General features: G+C 38.8%; 1 protein-coding gene across 14 annotated transcripts in view; it reads left to right on the forward strand.

The window, feature by feature from the left end:
- Positions 1 to 23,646, forward strand: part of CSNK1G1 (casein kinase 1 gamma 1) — a 155,522-nt gene that overhangs the window by 72,007 nt on the left and 59,869 nt on the right. For all 14 annotated transcript variants that reach the window (XR_009739115.1, XR_009739116.1, XM_061431012.1 and 11 more), the window contains one exon: positions 4,848 to 4,917. Coding sequence is in view for 11 of the 14 variants with exons in the window: in XM_061431012.1 (XP_061286996.1) it covers positions 4,848 to 4,917 (70 nt within the window). In the remaining 3 variants the exon portion in view is untranslated. The remainder of the gene's footprint in view (positions 1 to 4,847; positions 4,918 to 23,646) is intronic.

Consider the following 23,646-nt stretch of genomic DNA (forward strand, 5'->3'; position numbering starts at 1 on the left):
GAAGAGACAGTTCTTTAGCCTGTGTTTAGTGAAAGTGAAGTCGCTCAGTCGTGACCAACTCTTTGCCACCCCATGGACAGTAGCCTGCACCAAGCCCCTCCGTCCATGGGATTTTCAAGGCAAGAGTACTGGAGTGGGTTGCCATTTCCTTTTCCAGGAGCCTGTATTTAAGACTGATACAGACCACTTCTAGCCATATGAAATGCTTTGTATAGCTAGTTTCTATATAAATGGAGAGCTGTATAAATATTGTCCTTCTAATAAATCCTGGTATGTTTCCCAGGATCTTCAGGTGGTTTGGCACTCTTGGTTGGAAAGCAGAGGCGTTAATAGTCGAAGGAAGTATCTTGTGGTAATCACTGTTTTTTTTCCTAATGAATTGCGCCTACCACAGCCACACTTGTTTTGTGGTTGGTCCTTTTCTGTCCTTAAGTTTGTTTGTGGAGGAGTTGGAGTTGTCCTGGGAAGAACTAATAGTCATCAGAGTAGTTTCTCTACAAAAGGTGGACAGGGAGCAGGTCTGAGAGCAGGTAGCTGCTAGGGAACCAAGTATTTTCTTTTGTTTGTTGACTTGGAACTTTTGTTGGCAAAATGGGAGGAGGAAGAGAAATAATGTGTATAACAATGCAGACCAGATATTTTCCTCAGATTGAGTATCAAAGGATTAGCCATTATTTTTTTACTTACAGGAATTTATTCTGTAAAAGTTTTTACAGTTCATCTCTTTTTTTTTTTTTTTACTTTTTGTGTTTTATTGTTTCGGTAAGTTGAAATAATTTTGATTCTTTGGAACTAGTAATAGGAAGAAGCAGCCCCCTAAAACACTTTAAAATGTTGCCTCAGTATGTATGTTTATAATTGCCCCCTTACTTATCAAGACTTCTGGTAGGCGCAGCTTTTTCTATCTAGATTTTTCCTTCTCAGCTCATACTAGTTAGCCTGTTTAGATAAGCTTGCATAACACATATTATTGACATGACTGACTATTGCATTTCACTTACATTTTATTAAAGTTTTATTCTTCATATGGCCAAGAGTTAAAGCCAAATAGACTTCATGTTATCTGCTATGATGTGCCCAGTCCCTCATTTCTCTTTCAAATAAATCTTAAATAAAGGCTTTTTAAAAGATACTCAGTCTTGTCTGTGGGCCTCCTCTCTTGCTCTGGGGCTGTGTTCTCTGTGGGAGATAATGATGGCAGTAATTGAGCTCTCTTCACTGTAACAGCAAAATTTGCCTTAAGCATTAGTCTTTCCAGGTAGCCGTCTGCTGTTGGTTTAGGGTTTCAGGCAGGCATGTGTGCTCCGGAACAACCGTGATTCTGGCAGATAGCCAGCCCTCTATAGAGATGTCATCAGCATCTCACACAGAAATACAAGGAAGTCCTGCTCCTGGTGCTTCAGATCGACTTTGTTTGAATCTTCCTTGTAGGCTCCCGTTTCTTAGATTCTAGTAACAGTTTTTAAAAAATCAGATACAGTGTAAGCAAACTTGTGTAATGAACCCCTCCTTTACTTCTATTAACGGAGGTTTCTGGAGTTCTTTTTGACAGGGGTTTTCTAACAGTTGTTTAAAAAGTTTTCTCTCTATGCTACTAATCCCACTGCCTTTCACAATCTGGAGATTGTTCGCAGTATCCTTTATTCATAGTGCTTTCAGAAGAGCACTTGATGTTCCAGTTGGCTGAGCAGGCTACAACTATGTGCTGAAGGGGTTGGCTGAAGGGTGTAAATCCTTCTGTCTGTGATAAAAACCCACTCATGTCTGAATATATGTGATGTGGACACCCGCTTTCAGCTCTGGAGCTCTAAAGAGTTACTGCTCTTTTTAATCTGTTAACTTACTTTTCCAAGATCAGGTTGAATATTTCCTATTAATGTTTCCAGTATAAAGTTTGGGAGTATTATGTTTGAAGAAGGAGCTGTGTTTCTTAAAATTCATTGACTCTTGTGGTTTGTCAAAATTCAAGACTGTTTCTACAGAAAGAACAGTCCTGTTTCTAGCATTTAGATCAACCTCTGGTCCCATACCAATTTGTCATCACTGATTCTCTTGGTTACTTATACATTATTAATGACTTTGCTAAAAGACAAATTCTGTGATTGGCTGCTTTGGTGGTGATATATTAGAAGATATAAAACTGAATGGACACTCTCTATCTGAAGAGATAAATGAATAAGGAATACTGTGACTCTATAGTATAATTAGTCTTCTGTGCATTTTTTGGGACCACAGGAATCTTGAGAAACTCGAAGTTCAGCTCTGATGCTTCCTGATTTTGCAATCAAAGAAGTGTATGAGTTCTTTTGCAGAGCTCCTTAGGGCTTTGAAATATTCCAGTCTACCTGAATTGATTTAGATAAAGCTTTCTTAGAAGCAAAGGAATAGACTAGATAACTTCAAGGAAAGGTCTGAATTCTGTAATTTATGGAGTCTATATTTTTCGAAAAATGCAGAAAACTTCAGGTGGGTTCAGGAAGAGCCTTCAAAGGTGATCAAAGAACTTAAAAATAGGACCAGTGAGGAAAGTTTTAAAAATTTGAAATTACTTTGCCTGAATAAAGAAAGTCTAGGAAATGATTGAAGAGTTTTGTTATTTGAAGATAGCTGTTACAGTATTCACACGTTAGTTAGGAGCTGTCTTATCTTTGTTACTGAGGACATAGGAGAAATAGGCTGAAGTTTCAGTGTTGGAGATGACAGTTACATATAAAGATCTTGTTAGACACAAGTGTGAATTATCAAGGGAAGCTGAGGAACTCTCCTTTGAGCCTATCTTAAAAATAGGACAAGTAATCATTCAATAAGGAGAGGACAGTCTTTTTCAGCAAATGGCATTGAGGTAACTGGAGATCCACATGCAGTGAAGTGAGACCCTTTACGTCATACACCAAAATTAATTAAGAATGGATCAAAGAAACATAACAGCCAAAACTATAAATTTCTTGGAAGAAAGCTTATGGGGAAAGCTTCATAGCATTCAATTTGGCAATTATTTTTTGGATGTAACACAAAAAGCATAAGCAAGAAAAGATAGGTTGGACTTTATCAAAATTAAAAACTTTTGTGCATCAGAAGACTCTGAACAGAGTGAAAAGAGAACCCATGGAATGGGAAAAAATATTTGAAAATTATATAAGGAATTGGTTCTCAAATTAATCCTTTTTAGTTGTACAGTTCATTGACATTAAGTATATTCACATTGGTGTGCTCCCATCACTATCATCCGTCTCTGAATTTTTTTTCACCTTCCTTAACTAAAATTCTGTGCTCATTAAACACCAGCAGCATTCCCCACCCCTCCCCCCACCACACTCCTGGCAACTGCCATTCAACTTTCTGTCTATGAATTTGACTACTCTAGGTACCTTAGGTAGAAGCATTCAGCGTTTGTCCTTTTGAATTTGGCTTACTTCACTTAGCATGGTGTCCCCAAGTTTCATCCATTTTGTAGCATGTGTCAGAATGGCTTTCCTTTTTATGGCTGAATAATATGCCATCACATGTATGGAACACAATGTAACCACATTTTATTTATCCACCCATTTGTTGATAGATATTTGGGTTGCTTTCACCTTTTGCTATTGTGAATTATATTACAATGAACATGGGTCTACAAATACCAGTTTGAGTCAGCATTTTCAATTCTTTTGGGTATATAGAAGTAGAATTGCTGGATCATGTGGTACTTCTGTATTTAACTTTTTGAGAAATTACTATACTGTTTTCTTTAGTAACTATACTATTTTACATTCCCACTAGCAGTACACAAGGATTCCAGTTTCTCCTCATGCTCTCCCACACTTGTTATTGTCTATGTTTTTGGTAATAGTCATCCTAATGGATATACAGATGTATCTTTCAGAGTGATGTTTGATTTTTCTGGTTAACTAGTTGCCTGTATGCTGTTAATTTAGAATGATTAGCCAACCAATTCTTGAAGTTTGGTGTAGAGCAAAATGTGATAGTGTGGCTGCTTTATCTTTGGGCCATTTAGTAAACTCTATTTTTAAAAGCTTGAACACCATCCTAATTAAAGCTACATGTCTTAGTAGCGCTTACAGTCTTTAATTCTCTTCAGTGTAAAAATAAATACACATAACACTGTTCCTACAGCTTTATTCATAATATCAAAAATTGAAAACAGTTCAGATGTTCAAACATTATTATTTGCGTGTATGTAAACACACACACAATCATATACAGTTTTACTTACTGCTATGGAATGGTATGGTCACATTGTTAAATTTAAAGGCATGTTACAGAACACCAAATATAGTGTGCTTTCATTTATTTAACATACATTTTTAGTCTATATTATGTATAAAAATATGTGTATAAATAAATTTTTGGAAAAAACTCACCTAAATGTTAATAAGGCTTCTCTTTTAAATGGTGGAGTCTTGGGGTATTTTTACCTTCTTTCTAATTTTTGTGTAAGTGAATTTTTTTCCTGAGCATATATCATGTTTCCAAAATAATGCTATTTACTGCCCCAAATTCATAATAAAACAAGCAGGAAATACATGCTAGTATTTCATTAAAAGGTGTGACATCTGGTTTCCTAGGAGAAGATATTTCAGGAGAATATTTCATGATGAGAGAGTTATCCTTGAGTGGTGTCTTATACAGAATATTTTTATTTAAATATCCATTGCCGAGATTGTGTATAATTCAACTTCATCTTCCCATAGATGTACTTTCAAAGGGGAATTGTGGTAAGAAAATGCTATCATATATGAATATCATTGCTAAAATATTAAGTGGTCTTAACCCTAGTTTACTCTGAAAACCTAGGAATGGAAAAACTGTCAAATCTGATCACGATTTCTTTTCTTGGGTTTCAGGAACCAATAAAATCACGTGCTCCACAGCTTCATTTAGAGTACAGGTTTTATAAGCAGCTCGGCAGTGCAGGTAAGTCAATATTTTCTCCATTTATTTAGCATATAGCTTAGCTGGAAGCCCTGAAATATATAAATTTTCTTGTCTATCCTTTTTGCCAAACCATATGTCTCCCCTGCTTACTGGATAGGTAAATACACACAGTCAGCTGAAAAGCTGCTTACTCTGTGGCGTCTGGAAGGGCAGTTGAGTTGACTGGGGGTCTGTGATGCTGTGACTGCCCACAAACCAACCTCTGAATGCTTTCATCTACCTGAAATACACATGGTGTGAGGTTTTGCTTTTTGGTAGTTGATCCATTCTCTTTTCTTTTCCTCTATATACAGAAAGAAAGGAGGAGGTATTGGTAATATTCAAACTGCTTTCACCGCATTGAGACCACATATCCATCTTAAAGATATATGCCAAGATATATCTTCTGAAATACCTTAACAGTCTCACTTTATCTATTGTTTTCACTAATTTGGAAGACCTATCTATATGATTGTAATAATCCTTTGAGGATTTTAAGAAATTAAGTTTATAATTTTTAAAAACATTCCTGTGTTCTACCTAAACTCTCAAATTTCCAAACTACCTTACTGGCTTCCAGAAAAATATACTGACTAAGCGAATGTAACCAACCCTAAGGAGGTTGAACCCACAGGATATGTATTGCAGAAGATGAGCTCCTTCAGTGCTAGTTTCATCATTTGACATTAACAGACATTCCTCTGCTTTATGCTTCTTCAGTGTAACAGTTGTGTTTTTGTGTGTGTGTGTGAATGACTGAAACTTTCAAGTGCCATTACTGAAGGTACTATTGAAGGAATATTAAATTTCATTTCCTAAAATGTATAGAATTATATAAGAGCCACTGGGTGTTATTCAAGTCGTCTTATATACCCTGACCATGGCAATAATCAGCCATGGTCGTAACCTAGGGAGGCCAGGATGAACATTTGTCTTGCATTGAACCTAACATGAGTTCTTGCAGACAGCTCAAAGGCATTCATGTCAACTGTGTGTGCCGCGCCTCCACTGCTCAGCTGCAAGTCTTCTTTCAAGCTGCGTGTCTTCAGTTCCTCCAGTTTTTGCATCGTGTGATTTACAGAGACTCCACTGTCATTGCTCCCGTAGCGAGTATGAGCGTGCACATGCACACACTCCTAGTTTTATGGTGTTCCTCTTAAATGAGCCTCATAAAACAGCACCAGTAACTGTGGATTCGGAGGCAGTGGGATTATTTATCTTGCTTGATCTGGACATAGTACTTCTATTAATTTAGATTAGCTATTTTAACAGCCATTTTACATGGTTGACTTTTATGCATTCATGGAGTTCTACTCAGTTGAAACCTTTACATCTTTTTTATATAAACCACCATCAACCAAGGCTTTCTGCATTTTTCTGATTATATAACTGATTTTGATCACCCAAAACTTTAAAGGGTCATTCTGTTTTATCCCATTATTACTAAGTACTAGGATACTTTTCAGTCCTGATTGTTACTGATGATTCCATATTGGCTGTTTTTTAAATCATAGTTGCATATCCCCCTGCCCCTGCCCCCTCCATAATACTACTGTAAGCTCCTTGAGAACAGGCTTGTGCCCGCTGTACCCCATCGTCCCAAATGTGTCTCAAGGCCCAACATGGTTCTTTCACCTAATAGGAAGCTGGGATGTGTTTTGGTGACATAAAGAAGTTGAGAAGATTTGAAAAGCATGTGTTGTATATTTTTGCCAAGTTATTAAAAAACATATTCTCTGAGGATGGCCGAAAAAGGAAATTTATTTATTTATGATAGGTAAGAAGTAGATATATTTAGAGAGATACACATTCCATAGACAGAATGCGATCCATCTCAAAAGGCAAGACTAGTCCTGAAAGAAACTTTCCACAGAGTATGGGCAATCTCAGAAGGTGAGAGGCCAGGAAATTTATTTTGAAAGTAGATCAGTTGACAAAGTAGACAAGATTTTACTATGTCTCCCTCTTAAGTGTGAGCATGAACACTAGAGTTTGTTCCTGATTTATAGGCATGAGCGTTTCTCTTCCTGTTTTTCTAGAGTGAAGTTCCCAGCTGTAAATGTGACTCATCGGTAGTTAATCTTTGAGCAGCTAGAGCACATATGTCACTCTCTTCAGAACCAAGGTGATGTTGTCGCCTTGTAAACAAACAACTTTTCATGCCCAAAGCGCACAAACCAAAATAATGCAATCATTGTTTTTACTCATTGGTGCTTTATCTTTCATTATTCAACATAGGACATAGATGCAAAATATTTGGTTATCATGACAAGGAATGCTTAAAAACAAAGCCTGTTATAACTTAGATTTGTTCAAAGAATTAATTGGTACTTACAAAATGGATGAAATTTGGGGACAGAAATGAGTGATTATGAATTTAATGAATACCCATATAGCTATTAGAGCTTGAGACTTTAATTTCCTAAAATAAGAACTTTTGTGTTGGCTTGAGAATATGACCATTTTTGTCCTTAAGTACCCAAATCTTATTCATTAACTTGGTTTTTGACCCTCACGTTGCCTCGACTGAATGATCTGGAAATTCATACCAGTTCTCTACAGTTGTGTAGACAGAACAAAAATGGTAGCACTGGGTGATTGTGAACATGGTTTAAGGTGGAGCTCTTCCTGATTGTCCCTTCTTTTCATTGTTTGATCCCTTAGCTTTTTCCCTTCCACACCATTCTGTTCTTTAGTGAACAGTCCACACTTCAAGCTTTGTTTATTGGTTGTAATTTTGCTGTCAAGAGTTTCAGACCTGATTATTTACTATGCAGGTTGATACCTCTAAGATAATCAGGGAAGAAGGAGGGCCTTGAAACTGAGAATGAGGATTTTGGTCTTCCTGAAAGCTATCATTTTTTTCTTTTTTCATTTATTGTAGAAACCAAATTATGAAATATTTATAAAGGGTATTTTAAAAGGAAATGATGGTCCATCTCCTTACCACCCTAACTCAACCACATTTCACTTGACTATTTCTCTCTTTTTCATGTGTAGACATATTTCATAATTACTCTCAGTTCATATGCAATTGCGTGTCTTCATTTACTGAACATTGTGACATTTGTCTTGATGCCACATTAGATACATATTTCTGACCATTGTATAACCTCCTGTCAGCTTCATAGACCATAATTTAGGCATCCATTTTGTGTTGCCAGACATTTATAGCTTGTTTTTATTTGAAGAAAGCATTTTCCTTGTTGATTTCTGATTGAGTATATAACTCAAAACTTTTCATATGTTCTGCCATTTACTTCCCATATGATAGTGTTTCTCAAATGTTTAAAAATCTATTAGATGATAGATTAAATGTATTCCAAAGGATTCCAGAGCAAAAATTACAGAAAGAAATTTCAGTAAGAGAAATTTGACTTTGTGTAACAATTAAAACAGTGTGAAAGTAATCTAAATGTCATCAGTATGGATCTGGATAAATAAATAACAATATATTTATATCATGAAGTTAACTATTAGAAAGAAACTGGTACTGTGTACTAACATGGAAAGATGCCCCAATGTATTTTTTAAGTTTTATAAGAAGCTTTGTAAAATAGTATAACATGATTATATCTCTATAGTACAAGAAAAACACACAGATATGTCACATGAGCACAGAAAATATCTAAATGACTATTGTTGTTGTTGTTGTTGTTCAGTTGGCTAAGTCATGTCCAACTCTCTGCGACCCCAAGGACTGCAGCATGCCAGGCTTCCCTGTCCTCTGCTATCTCCTAGAGTGGCTCAAATTCATGTCCACTGAATCAGTGATGCTGCCAACCATCTCATACTGTGCTGCCCTCTTCTCCTTTTGCCTTCAATCTTTTCCAGCATCAGGGTCTTTTCCGATGAGTCAGCTCTTCACATCAGGTGGCCAAAGTATTGGAACTTCTGCTTCAGCATCAGTCCTTCCAATGAATATTCAGGGTTGATTTCCTTTAAGATTGACTGGTTGGATCTCCTTGCAGTCTAAGGAACTCTCGAGTCTTCTCCAGCACCACAATTCAAAAGCATCAATTCTTTGACACTCAGCCTTCTTTATGGTACAAATCTCACATCTATACATGACTACTGGAAAAACCATAGCTTTGACTATATGACCTTTGTTGGCAAAGTGATGTCTCAGCAGAGACAGGAAAGCATTCCTGTCTCTTAATGGGAGGGCAGTTTTCAGGCAGAAATTGAACAGTTAATACATTCTGGATGTTGTAAAGGAGATTTGTACACTGGATAGAAAGTTAGAATATATGACTTTTTAAGACCTATTTGCACACTGAAATTGTATTAAAAACTCTCAAAGACCCTGTTACTATGTAGATATTTATAGTTGATATCTTACTCAGTTTCTAAAGTTAATTACATCAAAAATATAACCCTGGCAAAGTGGACACCCAGTAGTCAGAATCAAAATGGGAATATTATCTACTGTTTTCACGTACTTGGATGTGCAAGGGTGGAATAGATTTTTATTTGCAAATTATGGTTTAGTTATTAAACCTGATAATGCTGGAGAATTTCCAAATTTATTACATACAAAGAAAAACAATATTTTAAACATGTGAAACTATATGTTATACAATATTTCCAACTCTGAAACTATATGTAATAATTATGAAACATTATTATAGTCTTTGCTGTTGTAATATCAAAGTTTTAGGTTTTCTCCTGTGACTAAACCAAGTACAATCTTCAGTTTTTGTCTTGTTTTTGCTTTTTTCTTTCTTAAATCGCTGTTTTGATTTTTCACAGTACAAAGGGCTTTGGAATTGAGCACAATATGCTTTCTTTTCCTGTGTACTTTCTATAGGTTGTTCTGAGTACACAAGATTAGAAATGAAGGACTTAAAGGTCGACTCTGGATTCCCTGGGACTGCCTTGCCCTCCTGGTAGCTTAAGTATTTGTTTAGTATAGTGTGCCAGCTTCACAAGAAAGAATAGCAGTATTTAATCATGATAATTAAAGACTGTAAGCCTTGCATTCAGCAGATGAAAGCACCCAGTGAGCTGTAACCATCTTTCTTATTTTCTTATCATTTTCCTCAGCGATCAGTGTTGGGCTAATTGTATTATAGTCACCATGGGTAAGTTCCAAACTTATTTTCCTATTATGGGAATGGTTTAGATTTTCCTGTGTTCTGAGTACCTTTTACTTAGGAGAGTATATACATTGTCAGTTTTTAAGTTTCCCAGCCCACAAATCTTTCATCCAGTACACCTCCCGCTTTTGCTTGTATCCTGACACACAGGAACAGGACTTGGTGGATAGTATGTTTGGGGTAGGGACAGGCAAAACCAGTGGCCTCCACAGAGAGGAAGCCTAAACATAAGAGGGGCAGTCTGAGCATGAAATTTCATAGCTAGATAGGGGCTGCTCACATGACAGGGGCCAGTGCATGTTTGCTAATTAACAAAAAATGAATAAACCATAACCAAGGGTGCAGCAGAGAGAGAAGAAGGGAGAGGGAAAGAGGCAGCAAGAGCAGGAGCAAATGAAAGAAGATGGGGGAGAAGTGAATAGTCAAATGCAAGAAAACAGGACTCTGGATACAGAAATAAGAGTACAAGTGATAAAATCTGGTGGAGGCCTCTGACTTAGCCAGAAGGAACAAAAAGTTCCCTTCTATCAGTCTTCGCAGAGCTAGCTGTTTTCTCAGGAACTGGTTTTGCACAGTAAGTTTGGCATTTTTAGTCACAAGCATTAGGGTAAGTTATGGTAAATTCCCATCACTTCACTTGGCATTTGGAAAGGCCTAACTTATAATATAGGCTTCCCTGGTGGCTCAGACAGTAAAGAATCTGCCCACAATGCAGGAGACCTAGGTTTGATCCCTGAGTTGGGAAGATCCCCTGGAGAACAGAATGGCTACCCACTCCAGTATTATTGCCTAGAGAATTCCCTGGACAGAGCCTGGTGGGCTGCAGTCCATGGGGTCTCAAAATATGAGGCTTCCCAGGTGGCTCAGTGGTAAAGAATCTGCCTGCCGCTGCAAGAGCTGTAGGAGACACAGGTTCTATCCCTGGGTCGGGAAGATCTCCTGGACGAGGAAACACCAACCCACTCCAGTATTCTTGCCTGAAAAATCCTATGGACAGAGGAGCCTGGCAGGCTGCAGTGCATGGGGTCCACAAAAAGTTGAGCACAACCTAGCAGCTAAGCACAGCAACTTATAAATAGATAATACTGTCATCTGTTTGCTACTAGAGCCTTCTTAATTGTGTTGAGAGATCCTAAATGTAGTAGAGCCACTGATCTCACTCTGGTTAAACTTTTAATTCCACTTCCACCCAGCAACCTACCTGGGAAAAATTCTCAAGGGCTGTAGGAATAAATATCATATCAGAGCTGATCTAAGCCTGAGCTGCCATGCCCTGGCTTTCCAGCAGCTATTCTAATCTGCTAATGACTGTTCTGCTTTGGCTTTCTTGTAAAAGAGTTGCTAATCCTCAAATTGAAGACAACAAGAGAGAGTTCCCTGATAGTCCAGTTGTTAGGATTGTGCACTTCCACTGCAGGGGGGCATAGGTTCGATCCCTGGTCAAGGAACTCTCAGTGGCTGTACAGCAAGTCAGGCAAGCAAATAAATAAATAAACTTTAAAAATAAAAAAGACATTAAGATACTTATTGAAATTTCACAGTGTAACAAATAATAAAGCCTAGGCAAAATCTTGTTGGGAAGAGAAAGCAAATGTCCACTAGGTACTTTATATGGTTGTTTCATTTTTCCCATTTTGAGCACAAGGAAGGTTAGTATATTACTTACCGAGGAGCACACAGTAGAAAAACCTAAGCTAGGAATGTGTTTATCTCATGTTTTTGTACAAATTTTTGTCTTCTGTGTCTACTGAGCAGGTGCCTGGCGCCTTACCCATTATCCCTTGCCTAATTGTAATAAACTAGTGAAAGGCAATGGCACCCCACTCAAGTACTCTTGCCTGGAAAATCCCATGGATGGAGGAGCCTGGTAGGCTGCAGTCCATGGGGTCGCTGAGAGTCGGACACGACTGAGCGACTTCACTTTCACTTTTCACTTTCATGCACTGGAGAAGGAAGTGGCAACCCACTCCAGTGTTCTTGCCTGGAGAATCCCAGGGACGGGGGAGCCTGGTGGGCTGCCAGATGTCTATGGGGTCACACAGAGTCGGACACGACTGAAGCGACTTAGCAGCAGCAGCAGCAGTGAAAGGTAGCTGTAAAAGTGTCAACTGAAGCAAAGCCCCAGGACTTTCCCCCAGTGAAAGAGTAGGATTTCCTGTTTCATATGGTGCCCCCTAATTTCATGCCTTTGTTACCTATGAAATCTTTTATAGCCTTGGGTGATCTATGTTTTGAAACATTTCTTTCTAAAGTAAATTAATCATTTGTGTTGAATACTTTCTCCATGTGTTCAACCGAAGAGCTCAGAGCTACTCCATGCAAGCCATTTTTTCACCCACCGAAATCTTTATGCTATAACTGAAGTATTCATATTCTGTTAACTTGTATGGGCAAAGAATCTGAAAAAGAATGAATATGTGTATATGTATAACTGAATCACTGTGCTGTACACCTAAAATATTGTAAATCAACTGTTTGTCAATAAATTTTTTTTAAAAAGTATTCATACGACTGATTGGGCTTTGCAGTTTTGAAGTTTCTGAGAGGGAATGGTTTTATATGTCATCAAAAGAGATTGGGGAAAAGGGGGCTTCCGTAGTGGCTCAGTGGTAAAAAAAAAAAAAAAAAAAAGTCCTCCTGCCGGTGTAGGAGATACGGGTTCAATCCCTGGTCTGGAAAGATCCCACATGCCTCAGATCAGCTAAACATGTGCACCACAACTGCTGAGCCTGTGCTCTAGAGCCTGTGAGCCACAACTACCGAGCCCATGTGCCACAACTACCAAAGCCCATGAACCTAGAGTCACCACAATGAGAAGCGCATGCTCTGCAGCTAGAGTGTAACCCCTGCTCTCTGCAGGTAGAGAAAGTCTGCACAGCAACGAAGACCCAACACAGCCAAAAATAAATAAGTAAATCAAATTATTTTTTTGAAAAGGATAGGATGTACTGGTCGGTCCCAGAAGAACTCTCAATCCAGGCAATTGATAAATTAACAGGAATTTGGTTTTACTTCCCCAGAGGGATAAAGCATAGATCTGAAGAAAATCATGAGAAAGCATGACACTGGCAAAACCCTCCTATAGTGTGGTGAAGTTCCTTAGGAGTACATTGTAAACAGGCTGGGCAAACACAGGAAGCAGTACACAAGAAAATTTAAAAATAAGATCATCCGAAGAGATGCTGGAAAGATGGTAATTTTATTGAAATAGAAGTAAATCACATAACAAGAATAGTTACGTAAAGGTAACACATGTCAACTTAGATGTTCAATAGCTAGGAGTGCTTTAAGGAATTGAGAAGAAATGTTTTAGTCCCCAGTTGGGCAGAAAGTTTTCATAACAAGAGGAAAAAAGATGAAATGATGAACTTGGTAGAAGAAAGTGAAATCTGGATTCTTTTTTGCCATGTATAAGTTTTTCAAAAGTCTGCCAGAGATACCATGGAGAGAGGAGACATACACCACTAAATTCAGAGAAAACGGATCTTAATTGGGATAAATGGACAGCCTTGAAATTACGTCTTGAAGACTGAATATTTAGACACTTGCCCTCTCTAATTATAGGCAGTGTGCATAAGTGGAGACCACCAATGGGAGTGAGGAGAAATTTAGCCTAAACTTTCTCACTGTTTTTCTGTGACTTATTGTTAACCACCTGCCCCTGCTATGCCTCAGTTTCCCTATTCACGCACCAGGGGGAACCTCGCCTTTCTTATGGAGTTTGCAGACCTTCTAGAGTTGAATGAGGTAATGTCTGTAAAGGCATTAAATCCTTAAGGGAAAAGTGCTGCATAAACAGAAGGCAGTATTGTTTTACATGGAAACTGAAGATCTACTTTTCCTGTAGAAATATCTTATTTACATTTCTCATAGCTTTGAAAGATAGCAGAACAAAGAGTTAACAGGTTCATTTTTGAAGAATTTTTGATGGATTCTCAAACAATAGTGAGTAAATATTTCCCAGTCCTTTCTCTGACTTCATAGGGCAGAATTCCACTGTGGTGAACCCACCAGAGCTATGATCTTGAGGGAGATGTTTGTCTCTTTCAGAGGAGCTGAATGTGGTTGGGTAGAAATAATAGTTAAGAGCCTGCTTGGTGAAATGAACACTTTTACTTCTACAGCTCCCCAGCCTTTCACACCAGTTTAGGGGAGCGCTTCACTACAGCCATCTTTCAGTACTTGGAAAAGAAGATCAGGAAAAACAAATTCAAATGGTCAATACCTACTTTTGTTTGGTAAAACAGAATTGAAACCATTATGCAAAGATCAAGCCAAGGGATTCATTTATATTTGGTCCTTAGCATAACTGGATTCATCTGTGAATTCTCAAAGGAAGTGGTCTTACTAGTGATGAACTACTGAAACATCACAAGTAAGGTTTATTACAATGGTCTGTGGGAATGTTAGTGAATGTCATTGCCCCCCAAAGTGAAAGATACAAACGGTTGGCCTATATCCTGCCTCCAGTGTGGAAAGTGAGATTTCTTAGGAAGCCAGACAGTATAAAGGAACAAATAGTAAATGTTTTGGGCTTTGTGACAAGTATTGTCTCTCTTGCAAGTATTCACCTCTTGTTAACTTATCTTTAGCTTTTGTTGTCCTTGTAGTGCAAACATAGCCAAAAACAATTTGTAAGCTTATTTGTAAGCAAATAAGCTATATTCCAATAAAGGTTTATTCTTGGTCACTGAAATTTGAATTGTATGTAATTTGCACTTATGAAGTATTCTTTAAATTTTTTTCAAACATTTAAAAATAATAGAAACCGTTCTTCATTCTCTAATCTTGCAAAAATAGATGGGCCAGATTTGACCTAAAGGCTATAGTTTGTTGATCTCTGCTCACACATGGCAGTGACCACAACTCTTTATTTCTTATCACTCAGTTCAGTTTGTGTAACACAGGAATTACTTCAGGGAGTACTTCTTTATTCCTTGTATACATGCCACACGTGAAGCTCTGTAATGAGAGAACTTACAGAAAGAGAATGTATCCCTTACTCTGTGGACTTTCCACAGTATAACATGCTGCTAGATTGTGGACTTCTTTTCCCCACTTATTGAAGTATAGTTGATTTACAATGTTGTGTTAATTTCTGCTATACAACAGAGTGATGCAGTTGTACTTTCCTTTTCATATTCTTTTCCTTATGGCTTATCATGGGTTATTGATATAGTTCCCTGTGCTATACTGTAGGACCCTTGTTGTGTATTCTGTATATTATAGTTTACACCTGCTAATCCCACACTCCTGATCTACCCTCACCACATCCCTCTCACACAAGACAACCACTGGAATGTTCTCTGTATCTGTGAGTATTTCCGTTTTGTAGATAAGGTAATTTGTGTCATATTTTAACTTTCCCATATAAATGATGTCCTGTGGTATTTGTCTTTCTCTTTCTGATTTATTTCACTTAGTAGGATAACCTCTGGGTCCATTCATTTTGCTGCAAATGGCATTATTTTATTCTTCCTTATGGCTGAGTAGTATTCCATTGTATATATGCACCACATCTTCTTTATCCACTCATCCGTCAGTGGACACGTAGGTTGTTTCCATGCCTTGGTTATTGTGAACAGTGCTGCAGTGAACATTGGGGTGCAGGTGTCTTTTCAAATTATAGTGTTCTCTGGATATATGACAAGAAGTAGGATTGCTGGATCATGTGGCAACTCTAATTTTAGTTTTTTGAGCAACTTCCAGGCTGTTTTCATAGTGACTGCACCAGTTTACATTCCCACCAACAATGTAGGAGGCTTCCCTGGACTGTGAGCTTTTTTAAGGGTGAGAAGCATCTTTTATTCACTGTAGTATTATTTGCAAATAATTTCACCCGAAGAAGAGACTCAATACATGTCTGTTAAATTGATTAAATCTCAGTACATAAACCCTCAGCAGTATTCACTGGCAATGAGCTCACCAAGTTAAGTTGCAGCTCCTTTTACATGTACTCTCCCTTTGAGGCTCTCAACTGCTTTATTTGCTTATGCTAGCAATTCTTGATTAATTGTATTAAGGAAGCAGAATAGAGTTATGAATGAATAGTTCAAGATATCAGAACAAAATCCACCAAACTTTTTTCTTAAAGGATTTGGTGTATAGTCAGAGATATGTATCAGTCAGTTCAGTCTCTTAGTCGTGTCCGACTCTCTGCAACCCCACGAACCGCAGTACGCCAGGCTTCCCTGTCCGTCCCCAACTTCCAGAGTTTACCCAAACCGATGTCCATTGAGTTGGTGATGCCATCCAACCATCTCATCCTCTGTTGTCCCCTTCTCCCCCTGCCCTCAATCTTTCCCAGCATCTGGGTGTTTTTGAATGAGTCAGCTCTTCGCATCAGGTGGCCAAAGTATTGGAGTTTCAGCTTCAGCGTCAGTCCTTCCAATGAATATTCAGGACTGATTTCCTTTAGGATGGACTGGTTGGATCTCCTTGCAGTCCAAGGGACTCTCAAGAGTCTTCTCCAGCACCACAGTTGAAAAGTATCAATTCTTCAGAGCTCAGCTTTCTTTATAGTCCAACTCTCATGTCCATACATGAGTACTGGAAAAACCATAGCTTTGACAAACGGGTCTTTGCTGGCAAAGTAATGTCTCTGCTTTTGAATATGCTGTCTAGGTTGGTCATAACTTTCCTTCCAAGGAGTAAGCTTTAATTTCATGGCTGCAATAACCATCCGTGGTGATTTTGGAGCCCAGAAAAATAAAGTCAGCCACTGTTTCCACTGTTTTCCCATCTATTTCCCATGAAGTGATGGGACCAGATGCTGTGATCTTAGTTTTCTGAATGTTGAGCTTTAAGCCAACTTTTTCACTCTCCTCTTTCACCTTCATCAAGAGGGTCTTTAGTCGTTTACTTTCTGCCATACGGGTGGTGTCATCTGCATATCTGAGGTTATTGATATTTCTTCCGGCAATCTTGATTCCTGCTTGTGCTTCCTCCAGCCCAGCGTTTCTCATGATGTATTCTGCATATAAGTTAAATAAGCAGAGTGACAATATACAGCCTTGACGTACTCCTTTTCCTATTAGGAACCAGTCTGTTGTTCCATGTCCAGTTCTGACTGTTGCTTCCTCACCTGCATACAGGTTTCTCAAGAGGCAGGTCAGGTCAGGTCTGATATTCCCATCTCTTTCAGAATTTTCCACAGTTTATTGTGATCCACACAGTCAAAGGTTTTGGCATAGTCAATAAAGCAGAAATAGATGTTTTTCTGGAGTTCTCTTGCTTTTTTGATGATCCAGCAGATGTTGGCAATTTGATCTCTGGTTCCTCTGCCTTTTCTAAAACGAGCTTGAACATCTGGAAGTTCACAGTTCATGTATTGCTGAAGCCTGGCTTGGAGAATTTTAAGCATCACTTTACTAGCGTGTGAGATGAGTACAATTGTGCGGTAGTTTGAGCATTCTTTGGCATTGCCTTTCTTTGGGATTGGAATGAACACTGACCTTTTCCAGTCCTGTGGCCACTGCTGAGTTTTCCAAATGTGCTGGCATACTGAGTGCAGCACTTTCACAGCATCATCTTTCAGGATTTGAAATAGTTCAACTGGAATTCCATCACCTCCACCAGCTTTGTTCGTAGTGATACATATATATCCACTATTAATTGAAAACTCAGAACATCCAAGAGCTGCCTGGCAAAAGTTTTAGAATTTAAGTTCTTTAAAGGTAGAGAGTGTGTATGGTTCTCATCAATATAATGGCTGTATCATTGCACATCTTCATACATAAATGGCCCATCAGCAGTTGAGAATTATTTGGACTCAATCACATTGAACCAGTTGTTATAACTTGTCAACTTTTTGCTTGGCTTCACTTTCAGCAGTTATAGTTCAGGAAAGATCTCTTACTCTACTACCTAAAAAGAAAGTAACTTTAAAGAAGGAATTTACAACTATCTGTGTGCAGCTTGCCCATAGGAAAAAAAAATTTTTTTATAAATTATGAAGAAAACCAATATCATTGAAGGTTTGGAAAAATATGTAAAAGAGTCACTCTCTCTACTCACAACTACTATCCTGATGTGTACTTCCTTAGTATTTTTATATATAAAAATTTTTTCATTAGAATTTTTCTAGTTTCAATATAAGATGGCAATCTGTTTATCAAGTGGGAAGGAGTAAGTTTCAAACACTGCTGATGTTCTTGTAACATTATCATCCAGTATGGATTTGAGAGATAATAATCAGTCAATAACTAGACCACCAGCTATCACAGATCAATTTTATTTAATTTAAAAGCTAGAATTTCAAGGATGACAGCTTCTCTAAGGAAACCAATTGTTGAACACAGTGTAGTCACATGTGAAGTTAGGAGCTAAAGTTAGCACACAGGTGAAAATCACATATAGTCAAAGATAGCCTTGAAAAATCTCTTAAATTGCCCATGGAGTATAGAGTGTAGTCTAATTGGATTTGTGTGTATAATCATGCTCAGTAAATATGTACTCCTTGGAAAAATGTGTACTGAATGGTATGAATCTGTAGTATATGCAGTGCTGCAGAGTTCATGTAATAAGGTACACATATGCAAAATACTCTGCTTATTTTTTTAATTGCTTAAATTTTTTCTGGCCAAGTATATATCATTAAAGTAAGTGGGTTTGGTGCTTACGCCATTCCACATCACACTCTTCCTTTTTGCTAATTTTTATGAAAGACTCGACCTAGTGCTATGTTAGATGTTTACTTCTCTATTTTCTGTCTGTAAGCTCCCTAAGGAGAGAGTCTCTGTCTTACTTACCTTTCTTTTTTCCTTTCTTCCCTTAAACATCTAGTGTAGTGTCTTGCACATAGTGTTTAGCAAGTGATGGTTAAAGAAGAGGAAAAGAAACAATTATATGTGTGTATTGGTAAACATCATTTGATTGCAAATAATACTCTACTGCAATTGGCTGTGATTCTAAATGAGGATTTGCTGAAAAATCATAGGGACATAGACTATGTAACTGAGGAAGGAAATATTCAGGTCTCACTAGAGATTGGAACAAAGCACTTAGAAAGCTTTTAGGAACAGTTCGGTTCAATCGCTCAGTCGTGTCCCACTCTTTGTGACCCCATGGACTGCAGCACGCCAGGCCTCCCTGTCTATCACCAGCTCCCGGACTTTACTCAAACTCATGTCCATTGAGTCGGTGATGCCATCAAACCATTTAATACTCTGACGTCCCCTTCTCCTCTCATCTTCAGTCTTTCCCAGCATCAGGGTCTTTTCCAGTGAGTCAGCTCTTCGCATCAAGTGGCCAAAGTCTTGGAGCTTCAGCTTCAACATCAGTCCTTCCAATGAATATTCAAGACTGATTTCCTTTTGGATAGACTGGTTGAATCTCCTTGCAGTCCAAGGGACTCTCAAGAGTCTTCTCCAACACCACAGTTCAAAAGCGTCAATTCTTCAGCCCTCAGCTTTCTTCACAGTCCAACTCTCACATCCATACATGACTACTGGAGAAACCATAGCCTTGACTACACAGACCTTTGTTGGCAAAGTAATGTCTCTGCTTTTTAATATGCTATCTAGGTTGGTTATAACTTTTCTTCCAAGGAGTAAGCATCTTTTAATTTCATGGCTGCAGTCACCATCTGTAGTGATTTTGGAGCCCAGAAAAATAAAGTCAGCCACTGTTTCCCCATCTATTTGCCATGAAGTGATGGGACTGAATGCCATGATCTTAGTTTTCTAAATGTTGAGCTTTAAGCCAACTTTTTCAATCTCCTGTTTTACTTTCATCAAGAGACTCTTTACTTCTTCTTCACTTTCTGCCATAAGGGTGGTGTCATCTGCATATCTGAAGTTATTGATATTTCTCCCGGCAATCTTGATTCCAGCTTGTGCTTCCAGTCCAGCATTTCTCATGATGTACTCTGCATATAAGTTAAATAAGCAGAGTGACAATATACAGCCTTGATGTACTCCTTTTCCTGGAACAACAACCAGACTGTTGTTCCATGTCCAGTGCTAACTGTTCCTTCCTGACCTGCATACAGATTTCTCAGGAAGCAGGTCAGGTGGTTTGGTATTCCCATGTCTTTCAGAATTTTCCACAGTTTATTGTGATCCACACAGTCAAAGGCTTTGGCATAGTCAATAAAGCAGATATAGATGTTTTTCTAGAACTCTCTTGCTGTTTCGATGATCCAACAGATGTTGGCAATTTGATCTCTGGTTCCTCTGCCTTTTCTAGAACTAGCTTGAACATCTGGAAGTTCGTGACTCGTGTATTGCTGAAGTCTGGCTTGGAGAATTTTGAGCATTACTTTACTAGCATTACTTTACTCATCCTTGTGAGATGAGTGCAATTGTGTGGTAGTTTGAGCATTCTTTGGCATTGCCTTTCTTTGGGATTGGAATGAACACTGACCTTTTCCAGTCCTGTGGCCACTGCTCAGTTTTCCAAATTTGAGTGGCATATTGAGTGCAGCACTTTCACAGCATCATCTTTTAGGATTTGAAATAGCTCAAGTGGAATTCCATCACCTCCACTAGCTTTGTTCGTGGTGAAGCTTCCTAAGTCCCACTTGACTTCACATTCCAGGATGTCTGGCTCTCGGTGAATGATCACAGCATTGTGGTTATCTGGGTCATGAAGATCTTTTTTGTACAGTTCTTCTGTGTATTCTTGCCACCTCTTCTTAATATCTTCCGCTTCTGTTAGGTCCGTACCATTGCTGTCCTTTATCGAGCCCATCTTTGCATGAAGTGTTCCCTTGATATCTCTGATTTTCTTGAAGAGATCTCTACTCTTTCCCATTCTGTTGTTTTCCTCTAGTTCTTTGCACTGATCGCTGAGGAAGGCTTTCTTATCTCTCCTTGCTATTCTTTGGAACTTTGCATTCAAACGGGTATATCTTTCCTTTTCTCCTTTGCTCTTTGCTTCTCTTCTTTTCACAGCTATTTGTAAGGCCTCCCCAGACAGCCATTTTGCTTTTTTGCATTTCTTTTCCTTGGGAATGGTCTTGCTCCCTATCTCTTGTACAATGTCACGAACCTCTGTCCATAGTTCTTCAAGCACTCTATCAGATCTAATACCTTAAATCTGTTTCTCACTTTCACTGTATAATTGTTAGGGGTTTGATTTAGGTCATACCTGAGTGGTCTAGTGGTTTTCCCTACTTTCTTCAATTTCAGTCTGAATTTGGCAATAAGGAGTTCATGATCTGAGCCATAGTCAGCTCCTGGTCTTGTTTTTGCTGACGGTACAGAGCTTCTCCATCTTTGCTGCAAAGAATATAATCAGTCTGATTTTGGTGTTGACCATCTGGTGATGTCAATGTTTAGAGTCTTCTCATGTGTTGTTGGAAGAGGGTGTTTGCTATGACCAGTGCATTTTCTTGGCAGAACTCTATTAGCCTTTGCCCTACTTCATTCTGTACTCCCAAGGCCAAATTTGCCTGTTATTCCAGGTGTTTCTTGACTTTGTACTTTTGTATTCCAGTCTACTATAATGAAAAGGGCATCTTTTTTGGGTGTTAATTCTAGAAGGTCTTGTAGATCTTCATAGAACCATTCAACTTCAGCTTCTTCAGCATTTCTGATCAGTGCATAGACTTGGATTACCATGATGTTTGCCTTGGAAACGAACAGAGATCACTCACTACTTCTGGCCTTCTATCTAACTCTTCTGGACTCTGACACTATATTTGACCCTTCTTCTGCTTAGGGTTGTAAAACCTTTTGCCTTGGCTTCTGTGAGAACTCTTCGTTTTCTCTGTATTATCAGCCTTCTCTGCTTCTCCTTACAGTTGATGGAAAGATCCTTTTATGTAGCTCTTCTCCATTTAAGCACCAGCAGAGAGTGACTGAAGTTCTTTGTCTCAGTTGGAAGTTCCTAGGAAAGAGACTTCCCAGGTGGCTTAGTGGTAAAGAATGTACCTGCCAATGCAGGAGATGCAGGTTTGATCCCTGGGTCAGGAAGATCTCCTGGAGAAGGAAGTGACAAAATTCCCATAGACAGAGGATCCTGGTAGGCTGCAGCTGCAGCCCTTGGGGTCGCAAAAGAGTTGGACATGACTTAGTAACTAACAGCAACAACAAGGAAAGAGACTTACTGACTCAGTTTGGAGTAGCTTTTCAATCCAGATTCCGATGGCTCTGATAAGGAGGCAGAGGATCACATGGACTACACCTCTCAGCATAGAACACGCTCTCTAAGAATGTGGCTCAAGAACTGAGAGAAAGCAGTTGACAGTATGCAAGAGAACAGTGGACTCACAGACCATACATTTTTACTGTTCATGTACTAGTTGCTAGAAAGCAAAGCGTTTTGCCTTGAGACATTTCAACATACTGAGATTCTCAAAGTGGGGATTAGAGTCTATAAACAACAACCGTGTGATGTCCTAGCAAAGGGCAGTGAGTACTCTCAGAAAGAGAATTGCTTCTTTCACAGCTGATTGTATCTGTGTTTATTATACTTATCATATGCTTGTTGGAAAAGAATAATCTTAAGAGAAATGCCTTCTTTGGGCCTATGTTAAAAGAGACCAATCTTCTTATACTTAGAGGGGTCTGAAACACTGATATTTTAATATATGTATAGCATGCTTTTAATATAGAATTTACAAAATATGAAACAATATAAACTGTACAGATTTGATTCATCTTTTTGTTTTGTTTTTATACTAAATCTCTAAACACACCAACGTGGAATGATGAATTTAAAGCCATTTCTGCCAAACTTCGACCCTTCGAAAGCCGCTCCTTTCAGCATAAGTGGCATATTTGAAATAAGTAACCATTGGGGCAACAGCAGAGGCCTCAGATTTTAAAAAGTTAAAGTCCTGTGCCCTGGGTAAAGGGTGAGGAGGATGTTTGGAAATATCTGAGTGTATTGAACATACTTTGCAGAAGGAGCAGCAGCAGTGTCACTGTTGTCCCTCTCGGGGAGAAGAACCCAAATACCAAAGTGTGCTTGAGTTGGTGAGTCAGGCAAGTGCCTGAGGTGGCTATGTGAAAAGCATCTCTGTCTTGAAACTGACTCATAGACATAGGGAACAGACTTGTGACTGCCAAGGGGGAGGCGGTGTGGGGGAGGGATGGATGGGAGTTTAGGATTAGCAGATGCAAACTAGTTTATATATGATGGAGGTCCTACAAGGTCCTACTGTACAGCACTATATTCAATATCATTACGGTAAGTGGTGGAAAAATACAGAAAAGAATGTATGTGTATGTATAACTGAATCACTTTGCTATACAGCAGAAACTAACACAACGTTGTAAATAGCCTATATTTCAGTTTTTAAAATACCCTCTGTATATGGAGCAAACTTCAGACAAGGGCCAGTGTGTCATGCTTGTCATCTTTTCCTCTGAAAGAGTCTGTATGCATGCATGTGAATTTCCAAATCCACCTATGTTGTCCGGAAAACATTTTAAAATGGCATTTTGGACTTCCCTGGTGGTCTGGTGGCTAAGAATCCACCTGCCAGTGCAAGGGACATGGACTGGATCTCTGGTCCAGGAAGATCCCCCATGCCGCGGAGCAGCTAAGCCCATGCACTGCAACTACTGAGCCTGCTGCCTGGATCCATGCTCCGCAGCAAGAGAAGCCTTCACACCGCAACGAAGAGTAGCCCCCACTCTGCAACTACAGAAAGCCCTGTACACAGTAGTGAAGACCCAGC

The sequence above is a fragment of the Bos javanicus genome, chromosome 10 (assembly GCF_032452875.1).
Source record: "Bos javanicus breed banteng chromosome 10, ARS-OSU_banteng_1.0, whole genome shotgun sequence".
NCBI lineage: Eukaryota > Metazoa > Chordata > Mammalia > Artiodactyla > Bovidae > Bos > Bos javanicus.